General features: G+C 45.0%; 1 protein-coding gene across 1 annotated transcript in view; it reads left to right on the forward strand.

Annotated features, from left to right (window-relative positions):
* DST (dystonin) overlaps nt 1-18,335 on the forward strand; it is a 406,366-nt gene that overhangs the window by 301,732 nt on the left and 86,299 nt on the right. Inside the window, 1 exon segment of the mRNA XM_086370990.1 lies at nt 22-1,493. Coding sequence (XP_086227116.1) covers nt 22-1,493 — 1,472 coding nt within the window.

Below are 18,335 nucleotides of genomic sequence, written 5' to 3' on the forward strand. Positions count from 1 at the left end.
GTCTGTGATTTCACTTTTTAGAGACCCATGTCGAGCACCTTCAATCAGCCTGTGCCAGCTCTCACCAATTTCAGCAAATGTCTAGAGATTTCCAGGCTTGGCTGGATACTAAGAAGGAAGAACAAAACAAGTCTCCCCTGATATCCGCCAAAGTTGACGTCTTGGAGTCATTAGTGAAAGATCAGAAAGACTTCAGGAAAACGCTGACTGCCCAGTCTCACCTTTATGAGAAAACCATTGCGGAAGGCGAAAACCTGTTACTAAAAACCCAAGGGTCTGAGAAAGTAGCCTTGCAGTTACAGCTGAACACTATTAAAACCAACTGGGATGGACTGCAGAAGCAGGTGAAGGACCGAGAAGACAGGGTGAAGGACACGCTGGAGAGAGCCCTCAAGTATAAAGAGCACGTGGACACGCTCAGGCCGTGGATAGACAGATGTCAAGGCAGCCTTGAGGAAATCAAGTGTAGCTTGGATCCCGCTGAGACGGAGAACGCCCTCGCCCGGCTGAAGGCTCTGCAGAAGGAGATGGACCAGCATTTCGGGCTGGTGGAGCAGCTGAGTGGTGCAGCTGGCAGCCTGCTCGGCGTCTGTGAGGTGGACCAGGAGGTGGTAGCAGAGGAGAGGGAGTGCCTGCTCCGGAAGGTGGACACGGTCACTGAGCAGGTGCACAGGAAGAAATTCTCCCTTGAGAACATGGCCCAGAAGTTTAAAGAGTTCCAGGAAGTTTCCAGAGAAGCTCAGCGCCAGCTTCAGGGTGCAAAGGACCAGCTCGCGGTGCACGACTCCCTGGGGCCCCAGGCTCACAGCAGCAAGTCCCTGACCGTGTTGCAGACCCAGCAGAAAGCCCTCCAGACCTTGAAGTCGCAGGTGGATCTGGCCCAGGGGCTTGCCCGGGACCTCGTGGCGGAGGCCTCTGACTCCAAGGGCACCTCCGAGATCCTGCTCCAAGCGGAGACCTTAGCGCAGGAGCACGACTCCCTTAGCCAGCAGGTGGACGACAAGTGCTCGTTCTTAGAAACCAAGCTTCAGGGCATTGGCCATTTCCAGAACACCATCCGAGAGATGTTTTCTCAGTTCGCAGAGTTTGATGATGAGCTGGACGGCATGGCCCCAGTTGGGAGAGACGCGGAGACACTGCAGAAGCAGAAGGAAGCCATCAGAGCCTTCCTGGAGAAGCTGGATGCGCTCATCGCAAACAACGCCAATGCCAATAAGACCTGCAAGATGATGCTGGCCACGGAGGAAGCCTCTCCCGACCTCGTTGGCATTAAGCGGGACCTGGAGGCTTTAAGCAAACAGTGTAACAAGCTCTGGGACCGTGCACAAGCCAGGAAAGAGCAGGTCGAAGGGACCATTGTGCGCCTTGAGGAATTCTATAGCAAACTCCAGGAGTTTTCTACTCTGCTCCAGAAGGCTGAGGAGCTTGAGGAGTCTCAAGGCCCCGTTGGCATGGAAACAGAAACAATTAATCAACAGCTCGATGTGTTCAAGGTAGGGAGTGCTTCCTTTTTATTCTGCGTTTTGGTTATTCAGAGATGTGAATAGAGATTTCCTGGTGGCCCAGTGGTTAAGACTCTATGCTTCCGCTGCAGGGGGCACAGGTTCGATCCCTGGTCGAACTGAAATCCCACATATCTTGCAGCGTGACCAAAAATAATAATGAAAATAAAATAAAAAATAAAACTTCCATTAAAAAAAAGAAGACTGGTTGACAGAGAAGGAGGTGGCCTGTTTTGCAGCATCTTCAAGTAGGATCACCAGGCAGTGTTGGAGCTCAAATGAGCATCTGTGTAGCGGGTATCTGGGCAGGGCAGGTGGGTCCTTCTGCTTCTGCTTTGGCCTCTTGTGGGATAAGGCTTGAGATGACCTAGGAAGTCACAGGGTGCTTGGAAGGCTGGTGTCTATTTTTTTAAATTTCATTTATTTGCATTTGGCTCTGCTGGGCCTTCGTTGCCGTGCGGGCGCTTTCCCTATTTGCGGGGCTGCTCTCCAGAGGTGGTGTGCGGGCATCCTGTTGTGGTGGCTGCTCTGGTTTCGGAACGCAGGCTCCGGGGCCCAGCACTGGGCACCCCTGCCTTCTGGCGCACAGGCCCAAGGAACGTGGCACCCAGGCTTAGCTGCTCCATGGCGTGTGCGGTCTCCTGTGCTGGGGACTGAAGCCTGTCTCCTGCATTGGCAGGCTGATTCTTTACCCCTGAGCCTCCAGGGAAGCCTGGCGTCGGTTTCTGACGTCGCTCACGGCTCCCGCAACTCGACCACGGAGACCGGCGCATCCACCCATCACGAGTGTGTGCTCTTCTGTTTGTGTCCTCGCATTTTCTCTCATGGTGAATTACAGTCTCTTCCTCCCCTTATCCTTTTCATGGTCTTCTCCTTTTTAGCTTAGTTTTTTCCCCAAATTCTTCTTTTAAAAGCAGAGTTTCCGTTTTGTAATCCTGGGTCTATAAAACTTAAGATTTGGGGCTCATGCCCCAGACGATTGCGAGTAAATTATTTCTGATGGGACTGTGAGTGCCCTGGGACTGAGTACACGTGGGGCTTCCCTTGTGGCTCAGCTGGTAAAGAATCTGCCTGTAATGCAGGAGAGCCTGGTTCGATCCCTGGGTTGGGAAGATCCCCTGGAGAAGGGAAAGGCTACCCACTCCAGTATTCTGGCCTGGAGAATTCCATAGACCATATAGTCCAAGGGGTCACAAAGAGTCGGACACGACTGAATGACTTTCATTTCATATGTGGGGCTGTACACGTGGGGCTGAGTACATGTGGGGCTGTACACTTGGGCCGAGTACACGTGGAGCTGAGTACACGTGGGGCTGTACACTTGGAGTGAGTACACATTTCTCACCAGCAGCGGCAGTGATGCCTGACGATGGGGTGCGGGAGAAGGTGGTGAGGTCAGTGCCAGGGTCCAGGTCAGTGATGTGGCCTTGCTCAGGGTGTCGTGCACAGAATCCCATCTGGATGGGGACAGAGGGAAGGTCCTGGCTGCCCAGCCTTTGCTGCTTGGGACTGACGGGAGCCTGTGGAGTGGCTGGGGGACCATCCACGAGGTTCATTCTGCTTTGCAGTAAAGGCCTGTGTGACGCTGAGTCCCACCGCCAGCCCGTGAAACATCAGAGAGGATCAAATACAAACAGAATTTGCAAACCTAGAAATCATTTCCCAGGAGAAATGAATATAAATCAAATAGACTTCAAAATTCTCTGCTACTGTACTTAACAATGTCTTTCCTTTGCTTCTCTTTCATGACATTGTTTTTAGGTGACTGAATTTTAAAAAGTAACTTCAAAGTAGCTTCTTTTTCTTCTCTGTTGCTAACATGATTATTTGCTGTTTATGGAGTGCCTTTGAAGCCCCGTCCCTGCAGGGCTTAAAAACCTGCGGTTCTGAATTTGGGTCTTGATTCTGGAGGTGGAAGGAGCGGCCTCACTGTTGACTTAACTCCCTTGATTTCTCTGTCACACTGTCATACTTGTGGTTTGAAAAATAAAGGTTTCATATAAGATAATTCTGTATTAGAAAAACAAAATTCTGTGGCCATTGCAACTTGGAAGACTGGGTGGAGGCTCTGAGGAGTGAGTCTCTGGAATTTTTGTGGAGCCCAACAAGCAAGGCTTGATGCTTACATGACAGTGATCAGATGGTCTTTGCACTGATGCAAGTTGGCTCTGTTCACTGCCTTCATGAAGTGGTACCATTTCCCTAGATGTTCTGTGACTTTGTGTAGAAAAAAAAAGAGTAGGCCTCATCTCTTTTCACTGCTGCTGCTAAGTCACTTCAGTCATGTCCGACTCTGTGCGACCCCATAGATGGCAGCCCACCAGGCTCCCCCGTCCCTGGGATTCCCAGGCAAGAACACTGAAGTGGGTTGCCATTTCCTTCTCCAATGCATGAAAGTGAAAAGTGAAAGTGAAGTTGCTCAGTCGTGTCCGACTCTTAGCGACCCCATGGACTATGGCCCACCAGGCTCCTCCGTTCATGGGATTCTCCAGGCAAGAGTACCAGAGTGGGGTGCCATTGCCTTCTCCGTCTCTTTTCACTACTTCAACTATTTGTAAGAAAAAAAATCACTATTTCTTTGAAAGTATTTTGCAAACTGAAAAGCACTAAATAAGCATCGTTACCGTTCATGTATACAGAGATTGTTTTATTTGACTGTGAAGAAAAACAAAGGGATCATGTCTTCTGAAATAAGCCACTTGACATGCTGTATTTGTTTTCTGATTACTTTGGAGGGAGTTGACTGCTTTTAACGAAATTGAGTAATAATAATATCATGACATAGCTTCAGTGTCTTGAAACCCAGTGATTGAAATAAAAGTTTCCAAGGAGACAGTTATCTGCCTTTGGTATACCAGTGCCATGGGTAAAGAAGAACAGGAATGTATGGTGAATAAAGACAGTGGCTTACACAGTCACTCATTCTGTTTTCTGTGTGTGTGTTACATGTGCATGTTCTGAAAAATAACCATTACAACGATTAACATTTATTGTGGGCTTCCCTGGTGGCTCAGATGGTAAAGCGTCTGCCTGCAATGTGGGAGACCCGGGTTGGATTCCTGGGTCGGGAAGATCCCCTGGAGAAGGAAATGGCAATCCATTCCAGCACTCTTGCCTGGAAAATCCCATGGACGGAGGAGCCTGATAGGCTACAGCCCATGGGGTCACAAAGAGTCGGACACGACTGAGCGACTTCACTTTCTTTCACTTTCTATGTGTCAAGCATAACACTTGGAGAAGGAAATTGCAACCCATTCCAGTATTCTTGCCTGGAAAACGCCATGGACGGAAAAACCTGGTGGGCTACAGTCCAGTTCAGTTCAGTCACTCAGTCGTGTCTGACTCTTTGCAAGCCCATGGACTGCAGCACGCCAGGCCTCCCTGTCCATCACCAACTCCCAGAGTTTACTCAGACTCATGTCCATTGAGTCGGTGATGCCATCCAACCATCTCATCCTCTGTCGTCCCCTTCTGCTCCTGCCTTCAATATTTCACATCAGCAGGGTCTTTTCAAGTGAGTTAGCTCTTGGCATCACGTGGCCAAAGTATTGGAGTTTCAGCTTCAACATCAGTCCTTCCAATGAACATTCAGGACTGATCTCGTTTAGGATGGACTGGTGGATCTCCTTGCAGTCCAAGGGACTCTCAAGAGTCTTCTCCAACACCACAGTTCATAAGCATCAATTCTTCGGTGCTCAGCTTTCTTTATAGTCCAACTCTCACATCCATACATGACCACTGGAAAAACCATAGCCTTGATGAGATGGACCTTTGTTCCGTAAAGTAATGTCTCTGCTTTTGAATATGCTGTCTAGGTTGGTCATAACTTTCCTTCCAAGGAGTAAGCATCTTTTAATTTCATGGCTACCATCTGCAGTCCATGGGGTTGCAAAGAGTTGGACACGACTGAGCAAACACTAGACTGTCTTTAATCCAGTTGACAGTCTTGAGAGTTGGGTCCTATTATTATTTGCATCTTATTGTAAGAAAGCTGAGACAAGGGAGGGGAAGTGACATTCCCAGGGTCACGTAGGTGTTAAGTTGTTAGAGAGAGCCTGGATGTTTTGTGAATATAGTGCAGTGTTTTGGTCAACTTTATTCATCACATTGCACATCTTACATTTTTTTCTGGGAAACTTTCAAATCATCTTTGCTCTAGACTGATTTGGGTGCCTTGAATAACCATCCATTGTTGTCATTTATGTTTGTTTTCCTGATTTTTTAATATTGAAGTATGGTTGATTTACAATATCATGTTAGTTTTAGGTGTACAGCCAGGATTCAGTTATGTGTGTGTGTGTATACATATATATATATATATACACACACATATATATTTATTGTTTAATCCCTCTCTCCCCCATATACATATATATAAAAATTTTCAGATTCATTTCCCTTATTGGTTATTTAAGAATCTTCAGTATAGTTCCCTGTGCTGTACAGTAGGTCCTTGTTGGTTATCTGTTTTATATATAGTACCCACTCGAGTGTTCTTGCCTGGAGAATCCCAAGGACGGGGGAGCCTGGTGGGCTGCCGTCTATGGGGTCGCACAGAGTTGGACACGACTGAAGCGACTTAGCAGCAGCAGCAGCAGCAGTGTGTATATCTGTTAATCCCAACTTCCTAGTTTATCCCTACCCCACCTTTTCCCTTGGGAAACCATAAACTTGTTTCTCTGTCTGTGAGTCTCTGTTTTGTAAATAGGTGCATTTGTCTTTTTTTTTTTTTAGGTTTATCATTTGACATTTTTCTCTATCTGACTTATTCACTCAGTATGACAGTCTTTATGTCCATCCATGTTCTTTCTTATGGCTGAGTATTCCATTTTGTATATGTATCACATCTGTTTTAGCCATTCATCTGTCAATCAATCATTATTTGTCTTAATCCAGAACACCAGAAGCACTTAAAGAATATGTTAGGTACTATAGTTGTCGAAACAGATCCGTAGATACGGTGATGAGGCTAATGATGAGAACAGTTAACCTCCAGCACCACTGCTTCTGAAAGGGAACCAAACATTTCCTTGTCCTAGTAATTATATCTTTCTTGATCATAGTTGTAAATTAATTCAGATCTCGATCTAACTTTTGCTGGGCATTAAGCTTAGTCCAATGACTAATATTTAGAAATAGGAAAATGATTCAAATTCTTTTAAAACATAGCTAACGTAACCCAAAAGGTAGTACCAATCTCTTTTCAGCAACTTGGAATACGTGGTTGAACATGAGTTTTAACATAATATTTTAGGAAGATTTAAAAATTGTCTTCATTGGAATAATGTGTATTGAGTTAAAAAAAAAAACAACTAGTAGTTTGCTATGTTATAATTTCTAAAAATGAAACAGAAAAACACCACAGTGCGGGACCTATTTTCGTTATAGACTTTGGAATAAAATGCAATTTGTCATTATTCTACCAGGGAGCTTTAGTTTAACCTAATGTCAGGGGGAAAATCTTTCAACAGTTTTTCATGGTATAGAATAGGCTGCCCTCTGAGTTGTTCTGAAGCTTCATAGCTATTACCCAGTTGCTCAGTAAGGATGCCTTATATTCACTAGGAGCATAATGGATTATATAAGCTAGGTGAGACAGAGTTTTAGGGTTCCATTCTTTTCCCCCCTAAAATTTAACCTTAGAAATAGCTGTTAATATCCTTGAAAGGATAAAGTTAATTCATATTTAATACAACCCAAATGTAACGATTGAAAATAAAAATTGTTCAGAACCAAGAGTGCTAATTCACTGTCAGTGAAAGTATTCCAGGTTGCTGAAAAGAGATTGGTACTACCTTTTGGGTTACTTCAGCTATGTTTTAAAATAATTTGAATCATTTTCCTATTTCTAAATAGTAGTCATTGGACTAAAATGTCTAAAGACTGATGTATTTTCTATTACTATTGATAACCCAAAGTACCATTTTTCTACTTATGCTTCCGTAAGTTATTGCATTAAATTCTGTGTACACTATCATACATTCCCAGACAAAAAGAAAAAGTCCCTTTGGAGTTCCCTATCACTGTCTCCTGTTGAAGATTCTCAGCTCAAGATTGTCTTCAAATCAAAACTCCATTATCAAATAGAATATTAAGGTTTTCATGTTTTTACTGTGTTTCAAAGACCTACCAATTCTACACAAGGAATATACACCGGCCTTCCTATGATGTCACCAACAGCCAATCAGATCTTCTGATCATTGTGAAGTAATTATTATAAGCACATTGAATTGATTTAATCTCGGTGAAGAGCAAAGAAACGTGATGTTTTAGCGAACACATGCAGTCACATTCCAGCTAAATAATGACCTTCCCCAGCTCCATCTGGGCCGCGGTAGAAAGCCTCACCCACAACCTGTTGCTGGTTTTTCCGGCCACTCTGTGGCTGCCCCAGTTGTCACTGTTTGTTCCCACAAATGAACAAATCACTGGTATTCGTCTCTCTGAACCAAAAATTTCTTAAGGCAGAGAATTTTTAAGCCAGTACTTAAGTTTCAGGTTTGAAGAACTCATTAACAAAAGAAACCACTTGTTACACACAAAAAAGTTTCATTTTCTTCTAGATTATTTGACTTAATCTTGAGGTACAGTCATTAAAAGAAAAGAAATAGGAACAATGCTGTTGTTCAGTCACTCAGTTGTGTCCGAGTCTCTGTGACCCCATGGCCCGCAGCACGCCAGGCTTCCCTGTCCTCCACCATATCCCGGAGTGTGCTCAAACTCGTGTCCATTGAGTCAGTGATGCCATCCAACCATCTCATCCTCTTTTGTCCCCTTCTCCTCCTGCCTTCAGTCTTTGCCAGCATCAGGGTCTTTTCCAGTGAGTCAGCTCTTCGCATCAGGTAACCAAAGTATTGGAGCGTCAGCTTCAGCATCAGTCCTTCCAATGAATATTCAGGGTTGATTTCCTTTAGGATTAACTGGTTTGATCTCCTTGCAGTCCAAGGGACTCTCAAGAGTCTTTTCCAACACCACAGTTTGAAGCATTTCTTCAGCGCTCAGCCCTCTTTATGGTCCAACTCTCACATCCTTACTTGACTGTTGGAAAAACCATAGCTTTGACTGTACCGACCTTTGTCAGCAAAGTAATGTCTCTGCTTTTTAATATACTGTCTAGGTTGGTCACAGCTTTTCTACCAAGGAGCAAGTGTCTTTTAATTTCATGCTGCAGTAACCGTCTGCAGTGATTTTGGAGCCTAAGAAGGAAGTAATAGCATATACATCACCAAATTGAGCCAACCACCTACATCCAGATTAAACAGTGCTGGAAAGTCCCTTGTTGACAGCAGTCTGGAATCCCAGTTGGGAAAGGGTCCCGAGCAGTGTGTCCACCCCATGGGCAAGACTTCAAATTGCAGTTTTGTGGACTCCTGCTTGTAATCACAGGCTGCAAGTGATGTCATCGTGCTTGCACACGCAAGTCTGTCTCTGGTTTAGTTTTTACAGTGCTGCTTGTTTCACCTTGTGAGTCAGAAGACTTCTTACACCGTAGGGGATTGGCCAGGCCCTCAGGGGCTTAAGAGATTCCAGGACATATCCTTTCTTATCTACGGTGCTGTGTGACTTGCTGTGCTTCTAGGGCAGGCGTGGAAGCCAGGGTCGGAGGCAGGTCAGAGGCTGGCTCTTGCTTCTAGAGCCTGAAGACTTCCTCCATTTTAATTTCCCTGACAGCCAAGTTGAAACCGGATACAAAAACCAGAACACATGTAACTGTGCCGTGATGAATGTTCTTGGGCACAGGGGAAGGCAGTGGGCACCCAGCATCCTCCTATGAATGCTGGGGGACCTAAAATGACAGGTGCCATGAAGCTGGCGCAGCCGGGTTATTTGATCCTATTTGTAAATAGCACTGCTAATAAAAAATCACTTTCCAAGTATCCTATTAAGATATTTATTAAATGATCCTGAAACAACCTCTGTAATGTCACCATATTTTCCAAGATAAAAGTAAACTGTCCAAAGAATGCTTTAATAGTGGTTTTTAAGTGCTCCATATTGTTCCATTTGAGATCAATGGCAGATTGTTCTCTGTTTTGTTGAGAACAGGAGGAAATTCAGTAAAGCTTTCTCAGAAGTGGTTTTTCATGGGGGAAATAGTCTTACTTGCCTGGATTTTTGTTAATAAACCTGTATTAGTAGGCAGATTTCACAGCACCTTCCTCTGGTATATTTAAAGGTGACTATTTCCACTGTAGAAACTACCCCTTGATGCATGGGCTGTATCAGCTGGTCCCGTTTATTCAGTCAGCTGTGTCAGAATGGCTTTAGGATGCTAGGAAGAAGAAATCTCAGCTGTGCTGGCAAGCGAGAAGGCCCACGGACGCAAAGGCCACGCCATGCTGCGGGGATGGTGCTGCCGTGGGGCAGGGTTCCACCACGCATGCCAGCGGAGCAGGTGGGCCTTCATGCTTTGAAAGGCTTTGCTCCTGGGAGCATGGCCTGCGGGCTCTCTTTCCATGTCTGCTTCTAACTGATGCCATGCTCTGGGTGTCCTGTGACCTCTTAACTCCTGTGGCTTCACTGAAGACCCAGGAGTTAAACACAGAAAACAAACTTACAGTGACCAGCAGAGAAAGGGGAGTGAGGGATAAATTAGGAGTTTGGGATTAGCCAGATATATACTACAAGATATAAAACAGATAGACAACAAGGACCTACTGGACACCAGGGAACTATATTCAATATCTTGTAATAGATTATGTGTGTGTGTGTGTGTGTGTGTGTGTAGATGGCTATTCACCGGGAACTAACACAGTATTGTAAACATTGTAAATCAACTACACTTCAATTACAAAAGAAAGGTCAAGGAGTCAAAGTGGGTCATTCTCAACACAGTTCCAGCCAGTGATTTCATACCAGGGGACTTTTTGGTGGTTTATTGTTATCTGGATAAATTTGTATCTTAAAGTGGTTCCCACTCCCCACCCCTGAAAAATGCCAGGCTGTAGCATCTCTTGTCATTATCAAGGGCCTTCCTTAGATTAAAGGAGACCTACGTAATTTATTTTACTCACGTGGGAAGTTGCTTAAAGGTATGGGTGTCCATGTGTGTGAGAGATGGGAACAGAGAGAGAGAGGAATTTGCTTTGTTGTTATGAAATGATGTAGGTTTCTTGATAAGAAAATCTGATGAGTTAATGTTTTTTAAACATTCATCTAGATCTCTATTCATTCATTAAAAAATAGCCTCAGTTGGTAAATGCTGTGAAGATAACTCACAGGAAGCTAAGGAGCGCACGTTTAAAGGCCCTACCCAATGTTCAAGATAAATATCCATCAAGACCAGTCAGTCTGATAAGTTTCATTACTTGTTTGCTTTGGTCATGGGGTCTGAATACCCTTCTTTCCTTCAAATGTAAAGTGTGTTAAACTGAAATAAATAGTTACTGCGTAGTCATCTAATGGAGTTTCCCCGGTGACTTAGCAGTAAGAATCTGCCTGCAGTGCAGGAGCAACAGGAGACGCCTGGAGGAAGGCATGGCAGCCCACTGCAGTATTCTTGCCTGGAGAATCCCAGGGATAGAGGAGTCTGGTGGGCTACAGTCCACAGAGTCGCAAAGGAAGAGTCAGACACAGCTGAAGCAACTTAGCATGCACGCACACTCACATTCATCTGATGACTATTCTTGAAGATCCTTTATCCATGCATGAAAAGAAGTTTATCACTTTAAAACCTGAGAACCTAAGATGCTTTCAGTTTTCCTTAGCAAAAAGCATATCTGTTTTAGAAAGAATAATAGAAATTGTTGTCTCTAAGGCCTAGGTTTGTACTTAAAACAAAACACCCCACACATCTCTTGTCTGGCTTCTAATTCATATTTCAGGAGCTACTGGGCCAGGAAGATAAGTTCATCAGCTTTTATGGATAATATTGCATTTACTCACAAACGTTGTCCACTTACTACACTTGAATTTCCTAATATTTCTAGCCTTTCAGCTCTAAAAACTCCATGTTTCAGTTGATAAAATTGGCCTTTTATCTTTTCTAAGACATGGATCATTGTATGATACTTTGTGGTAAGATTCTTCAGAAACTTTCTTTTTTAATTTTAGAAATATAAAATATTTCTTGCTTATAATTCAACTAGTGTTTGTGTACTTTTCCAAAATTATCTACCTTTACAAAGTATTTTAACTGGATCACATCAAGTAGGCAGTGTAGACTTGCCTTTCGAGACCAGTTTAACATTGTGATTTCTGAATACTTTTGACTGCTTTTCGGAAGAGCTTTGCTCATTTATTCATTGTATATTTCTTATATGTATAATGGTAAACATATTTAGCACAGTTCAATACATTTTGATTTTATTAATACTAACTTTAGAGAGCATCGCATTGAAAAGTAGCTGTATAACTCGAATTTAGGAAGAAATGATCAACCAGTCGGGTCCTGCTCTAAATATGAGGTCTCTTAAGTTACCCAGATAGATCTTTGGAATCTGATTTCAGGTAACAAAGATAAATATACAAGTTGTTGTCATCAATACCAATATAATGTTAAGAGTACAAATATCAAATGGAACACTAATGTACCAGGATCATCTTTTGTAGAGTTAGTTGAAATCAGCTTAATAAAATAGGAACTCAGTTATTAAATAAATGGTGCACTGTTAAATATAATCCATCAGAGGAGATTTCTCCATCGCACTTCCTGCTTCCCGGCTGTGTCCCACACACTTTCTCATCCACACTCTCCACCTCACTGTCAGTCACACGGGGCGAGGATCCTGCCTCTCTGGGCACCTGCACTTTGCCAGGGTTTCCTGTGCTGCTTGGCAGATAGTGGAGCCTGTTTGATGAATGGCTGAAATTATGAATGAATTATTTGTGTAGCTTTAAAAGTGTACTCTTCATTTCAAATGCAGGGTTGCTGTCTTCAGCTTTACAGAGAGCTGGAAGACCAGATTAGAACTGAGTTCATGATTTAGAGTTAGAGCCTACGGGGGCTGGAAGGAGGGCCGTTGTTTCTTAGGAAAAGTTCTGTGAGCAACTCTGGTCTACACTTTGTGGAAACTTTCTTATCCACGTAGCCACGAGTGAGTAGCTTCCCAGGAGCTACTTGCGTAAGGAAGGCCGTGGCAGCTGGCAGTCAGTCCCTCCATCTCTGCTGATTGTGGCCTGGTGCCCGACTCATTGTTCAAACATGGTAACTGTGGGCGGGTTTTCTTTGTCTTATTATCCAGGCAGCAGAACAGCCTGTGTGCTCAGATAGAATCAAGTGCTTGCTGAGATATTTCACTTCTTGACCGTGAAGAGTGGGCTTTGATATTATTATGTTGATGGGTAGTTTATTATGTATATTATCCCTTATAGTTGGCTATGTATATATTTTTTCCAACTTAATACGAGTTACATCTAATAAGTGAATGGGTATGTTGCCTATAGAGTTCTGGTTATGGATAGATTTTTTTTTAAAAAAAGATTCAGTTCTTACTTTTATAAAAAATCATTTTGGAATCATTTTCTCACGAAAGGTACAAAAGGCCCCTCCCACATCTCTTCTGTTAAGTTATCAGAGAAGTTTACTGTTGTTTTTACTAGACCTGTCTTCACTTGGGGCCAGCACAGTTTTATTTATGTTCGAAAGATTATTTTGTGAGTTTGAGGAAAGAAAATCTGCGCTCTATCTGCTATTCTGGCATGATTGCTTATTTCATAAAATAAAGAATGGATAGATCTTAGTTTATTTAAATGAAACTGTGAAATTTTCTCCCCCCGCCAAAGGTTAAGATTTGGCTTGCTGAGTTAATTTTCAAACAGTATTATTTAAAGAGTGTTTGTTCAGTGGATAAAACTCCCTGGCTGTGATTTTGTTAATGAAATATCCAGAGTCGCTTAACCGCCCTTGATCTTAGCCCAAGCCTTGCAGTAACCTCGAGAGGCATGCATAGTTATTAGTAACGGCTCATATCCACGTCCACGGTGCCCAGGGCTCCATACCCTAAGGAGTGGTTTCCTCCGGAGAACAGTTCGACTTGAACTTGGGCTTTTAAAAAGAACGACAGGAGATCCGACTTGAAAGTGATGCGCGCTCTACATCGCGGACCTCGAAGGGCTGCGAGTCCGCCGCAGCAGCGCCCCTAGAGTGGTTCCCGGTGGGCGGGTTAGCCCGACTCCCCGTTTCTCTCTGCGGGGTAGGGTGGGGCGCGGTTCCCGCGGGGCCCCGCTGTCCGCGCGGAGGTGGCCCCCGCCCCGCCGGCCGGTCGCGCCCCCGCGCCCGCTGCGCGCCCCCGGGCCGGGTCTGGTTCGCGCTGATGTCACCGCCGGGCGGTTGCCTCCCGCCGCCCGCCTCTGGGCACCTCCCCCTGAAAGACTTGCGGGCGCCCGGCCGGCCGGGGCCGGAGTCCGGGGCACATGCCCGCCGAGCCGGGTCTCGGGAGCGCGTAGCGGCGGAGCGGGCCCCGGGCCTCGGCGAGGGGCGCGCGGCAGATGCGCCCCCGGAGCGCCCAGGCTCGGGACGCCCGCCCGCCCGCCCGCCGCCCCGCCGCGCGGCTGCCCAGCCTCGGAGGAAGTGCGGGGCTGCTCTCCACTGTGGTGGCCTCAGGTGGAATCAGCTGTCTTAAGGAAGATCAGATAAGACTCTTTGAAAATGACTTTTATTTTTTTTTTCTCTGAATGGGGTTTATACTACACCATGCTGTCTATTTACTTCGAACGGTTGCTAGACTGTGCCGGCCTGGCCTTCCAAAAGCCTATTTTTTTCCTCTTTGGATAATTCTGAATAGCCTCGAAGACGCTTAATATGGGAAGAGCCTGCCTTTCGAATCAGGATTATTTATAGCTACTCCCAAAAAGAGTAAAAGAAAATTTGAACTTTCTTACAGTGTGTTAGACTTATTTTTCTCTGAAGACTTGATCTGTGCCTTCATCGGAATAGTCTGTGGTCTCAAGTCTCCAAGTGTTTTTAAATTTCTGAACCTTGGTTTATTTATAAGAGATGGAGTTTTGCAAGCTGTGTTTAAGTGGATTACAATTAACCAGACCTCTGCTGAAATTGACACTCAGTGGATAAAGATGCTTGCTCCTGGGGAAATTGTAATCTGGAAATCTCAGATGCAGAATTAGAATAAAAAGGGAAATGGACCGACAATGGAATGTTCTGAGTGTTTGAGCCACTGATAAGTGTATTATTTGTTTTCTTTTTTCTGTGTTTTGGAGTATGTGAAAGGGAACTTCCAGGGGCTGGGGAGGAGACTTCAGTTCTCTGTTATTGGATGCACTTTATTTTTGAGAATCATTCTCACACAACCAGGTAAAGGGAGGATTGCACGTGGACTGGTGCCCTGCTGCTGGCCTTCAGCCCCTCATCTGTGATGACGTGTGTTATCTAAGATGCATCTTTGGGCTGGAGACACTTTATAGTTCTGTTCAGAAGTGTGCTTTTCTGGAACATGCCTGGCCTTACTTCCCACTTTCTGCGTCAAGAGCTGCAGTGTTTGTTGTAACGGGCTCCGCAATGGGGAAGCCGCTGAGCAGACCAGACTGTTTACGTCAGAATCCCCCTTGCGTAGGAAAAGGTGAGGAGGAGGAGGATCTCAACATTGAGGACTGCTATGTCCCCCAGCGCTCCATCTATGACACGGTTAGGCTGAATGAGCAGATTGACTCGGGTTCCAAGGGCAGCCTGTCTTCCAGGCACTTCACAGACCGGACTTTACCCTACAGTCACAGAACACTGGATGTCAGCTCTTTGTGCTCCAACGGTCCCCTTGCTTCTTCCAGTGCGTTCGAGCTGAGAGGCCGTGAAGCCCACAAGCTCGATGAAAAGATGATCTTTGATGCCCTCAAACTCAATAGCGACGTCATCCGGAGCACAGGCTTACCCAAAGCCAAATCCCATGCGGAAAAGAAAGAGCATAGACGGTCATGGCGAATGTTCGTCCCGGCCAATTTCGTGGATTATGCAAACAAAAGTGAAAGCTCTTTTGTTGAACCTGCTGATCTGTCAGATGCTGTTGCCAAGGCTGGCAAGTGCAGAGGGGCTACTAGCTCTCTCACGTCGGAGGAGGACGACTCTGGCTTGTGCGGCCCTCCGGCGGAGAGGGAGGAAAAGCAGCGCCTTTTCCCCGGAGACCCGTCCCAAATCAGAAGCCTGTCTTCTGTGGAAGATGCTCACACCACAGAGCAATACAGACCCTTTTTTTCTGTTAATTCCATCAGCGAACAGAAGATGCCCTTGCTTTCATGCAGAAGCACCCACCTTGATGACAACTTCAAGATGATTTTACATGATGCTTCTCCACCAGAGGAAACGAAACCTGTCCATGGTCAAAGGGAAATCCGTGGTGAAAACAGCTGCCTGCAGGATGATGTCAGAGAGAGCGCTCTTAAGGGTGGTTCATTCATTCTGCCAAGAGAGGGAGAAAGCAAGTGCATTTCTAATCCCAGAGAAGAAGGAAGAACCTACGGATCAGGAGAATTCCAAACCACTGCCCAAAGGAGGGAATTTGTGGGAGACTCTCCCGAGGAGCTGGCTGTCTCTTGCACAGATCTGGGGGGAAATGTCATAGATTGGGGTGGCACGGGTTTAGTGGAAAATCTGACGTTATTGACACAGTACGATTCAGAAGAATCCAACGTAGCATCCCAAGAGGGTGTGGAGGCTCCTCTTTCTGTCCAGGAGATGGAGGCGGTCTGTGAGCCGTGCTCCTCACAATTCAGAGCAGTAAGAAAGCAAGCCGCTCCCCGGAAAACAGGGGCCCATGCAGGAACCTTGGACCCTGTCTGTAATGGCTTTCACTCTGCTCAGGTAATTAATAGGGATGGGAAATTTGCCATCAAGTGGTCACTGGTGTCTCTGACCATGGTCAGTCCTGTCCTGTCTCTGGCTGGGGTGCAGTGGGCGGGGGGCAAGGGGTGGTTGACTGGTACCCAGCCAGATGGCAGACATTGATCCATCGATCACTGCAAGCTAATTAGGGATGGTTCCTGAGGAGCATGATCACTGCCAGCTGTTTGCGTTCCTGCTCCTGGTGGTAGGATGGTGGCCGTTCCCCTTCATTTGCATGCCCCCCCTCCACTGTGAATTCATGTTAAGCTTAGGCTTCTCCACAAATTGTGGTTTAAGGTCCTGCCGCTTAAGGGCAGTTATATGGGATTTATTAAGCTTGAAGGGGCTTAGGAAGGAGCAAACACAGTGTTTCATTGTTGTGGTCTGAGAAGTGCTCTCCTCAAGCTGAGGACTCTGTACACGTGCTCAAAGTGTTCTCTCTGCAGCTCTGCATGCGGGGAAAAGCGGTTGTGCTGCCTTCTGCAGTCCACGAAGCCCGCCTTCCCTTTTGCTAAGTGCTGAGTGAAGTGAGCGAGTGAAGGGTGCAGCCTTGTCATAGGGAGACGTCGGTTGTCAAGCCTGTAATTTTTTTCTTCCCACTTAGATTGAAGTTCAGCTATTTTGGTCCTTTTCCTAAGCTCTTCTGGTAAACTTTGCCTCAGAGGTAATTTTACTTTATTTTAAGCTTCTCTTGTGTTTGTATGCTTGAGGGTTAGCCTTAGGGAGAGTCTCTCTTCCTAGGTATTTTGTTACTGAGAGATAAGGCTTTTGGATGCTATCAGTCTATGAAATAATTGATCTAATTAGCCATGCCCTTTCCTTGCATTGAATGGTGTGCTAGTTTGAGAGCTTAACAGAGTGTTTGCTTACTATAAAGGATTTTGTAGTTTATTTGTAGAAAGTAATTAAACTCTTAGAGTATATAGATTCTTTAGTAGTTTTTTTTTTTTAACCCTTAGTGAATATTGAGAAGCACTTTTGAAAATTACTAGACTCAGCCAGAACTATGCTGATAGACAACCCTGAAATCCATTCCTTTCAAACCAAGACGAGAGGTTAAGACACTTTACTGGAACATTTTTATTAGTGTTGTTGTTTTTTGCCCTGAAAACTAGCTATGCTACTGCTAAGTCGCTTCAGTCATGTCCGACTGTGCGACCCCATAGACGGCAGTCCACCAGGCTCCGCCGTTCCTGGGATTTGCCAGGCAAGAATACTGGAGTGGGTTGCCATTTCCTTCTCCAATGCATGAAAGTAAAGAGTGAAAGTGAAGTCACTCAGTCCTTAGCGACCCCATGGACTGCAGCCTACCAGGCTTCTCCGTCCATGGGATTTGCCAGGCAAGAGTACTGGAGTGGTGCCTTCTCCACCGAAAACTAGCTGTGGGCGAGAACAAAACTTTTCCCTGAATCCTTATGTACCAGACAAGTTCCCGGAATTAAAAATGTAGCCGTTTCCCGCCCCCCCCCCCTTTTTTTTTTTGGTAAGTAGTAAAACATATCTACAGCTATTCCTAGAAATAGTAACTTGGAAAGTGGTATAGAAAAGAAGCAGGATCATACGGCAGAATTCTGTTTTCACTAACTTGCAGTGTTTCTATTGACTTATTAGGTACATTAATGCCTTTTAAAAATTATGAAAAATTTTATGTATTTGTCCCCGTGATTTGGGGAACTCCTATAATTCTCTGTGTGTAATTGACTTTTTATATTGAGTATTGTTCTATAGAAACAATTAGCTAGTGTGGAAACTGTCAGAAAATGTTTGGGCTTTTTGCTGAAAGGGGACTTTTAGAAGAGGTGATCGTGCATTTTTTGTTTGCTCTTCTTTAATGTACTCATTCATACTATAGCACAGACATATGCTGGCATGGGCCAAAGTCTGGGGAGTTTGGCAGCCTCTACATCTTTCAGAATTATTTTCCATACTGTGCCTGTAGTGTTTTCTCAACTCCTATTTTGATATTTGCTTTTATTGTGTTTTCCTATATTCTGTTTAACTACTCATTCACTTGGACTGTTACATTTATATAGTATAATGACTCAGCACCCCAAACCTTGTTT

The sequence above is a fragment of the Bos grunniens genome, chromosome 23 (genome assembly GCF_055505025.1).
Source record: "Bos grunniens cultivar Pamir isolate PY7600 chromosome 23, Bosgru_T2T1.0, whole genome shotgun sequence".
NCBI classification, from domain to species: Eukaryota; Metazoa; Chordata; class Mammalia; order Artiodactyla; family Bovidae; genus Bos; species Bos grunniens.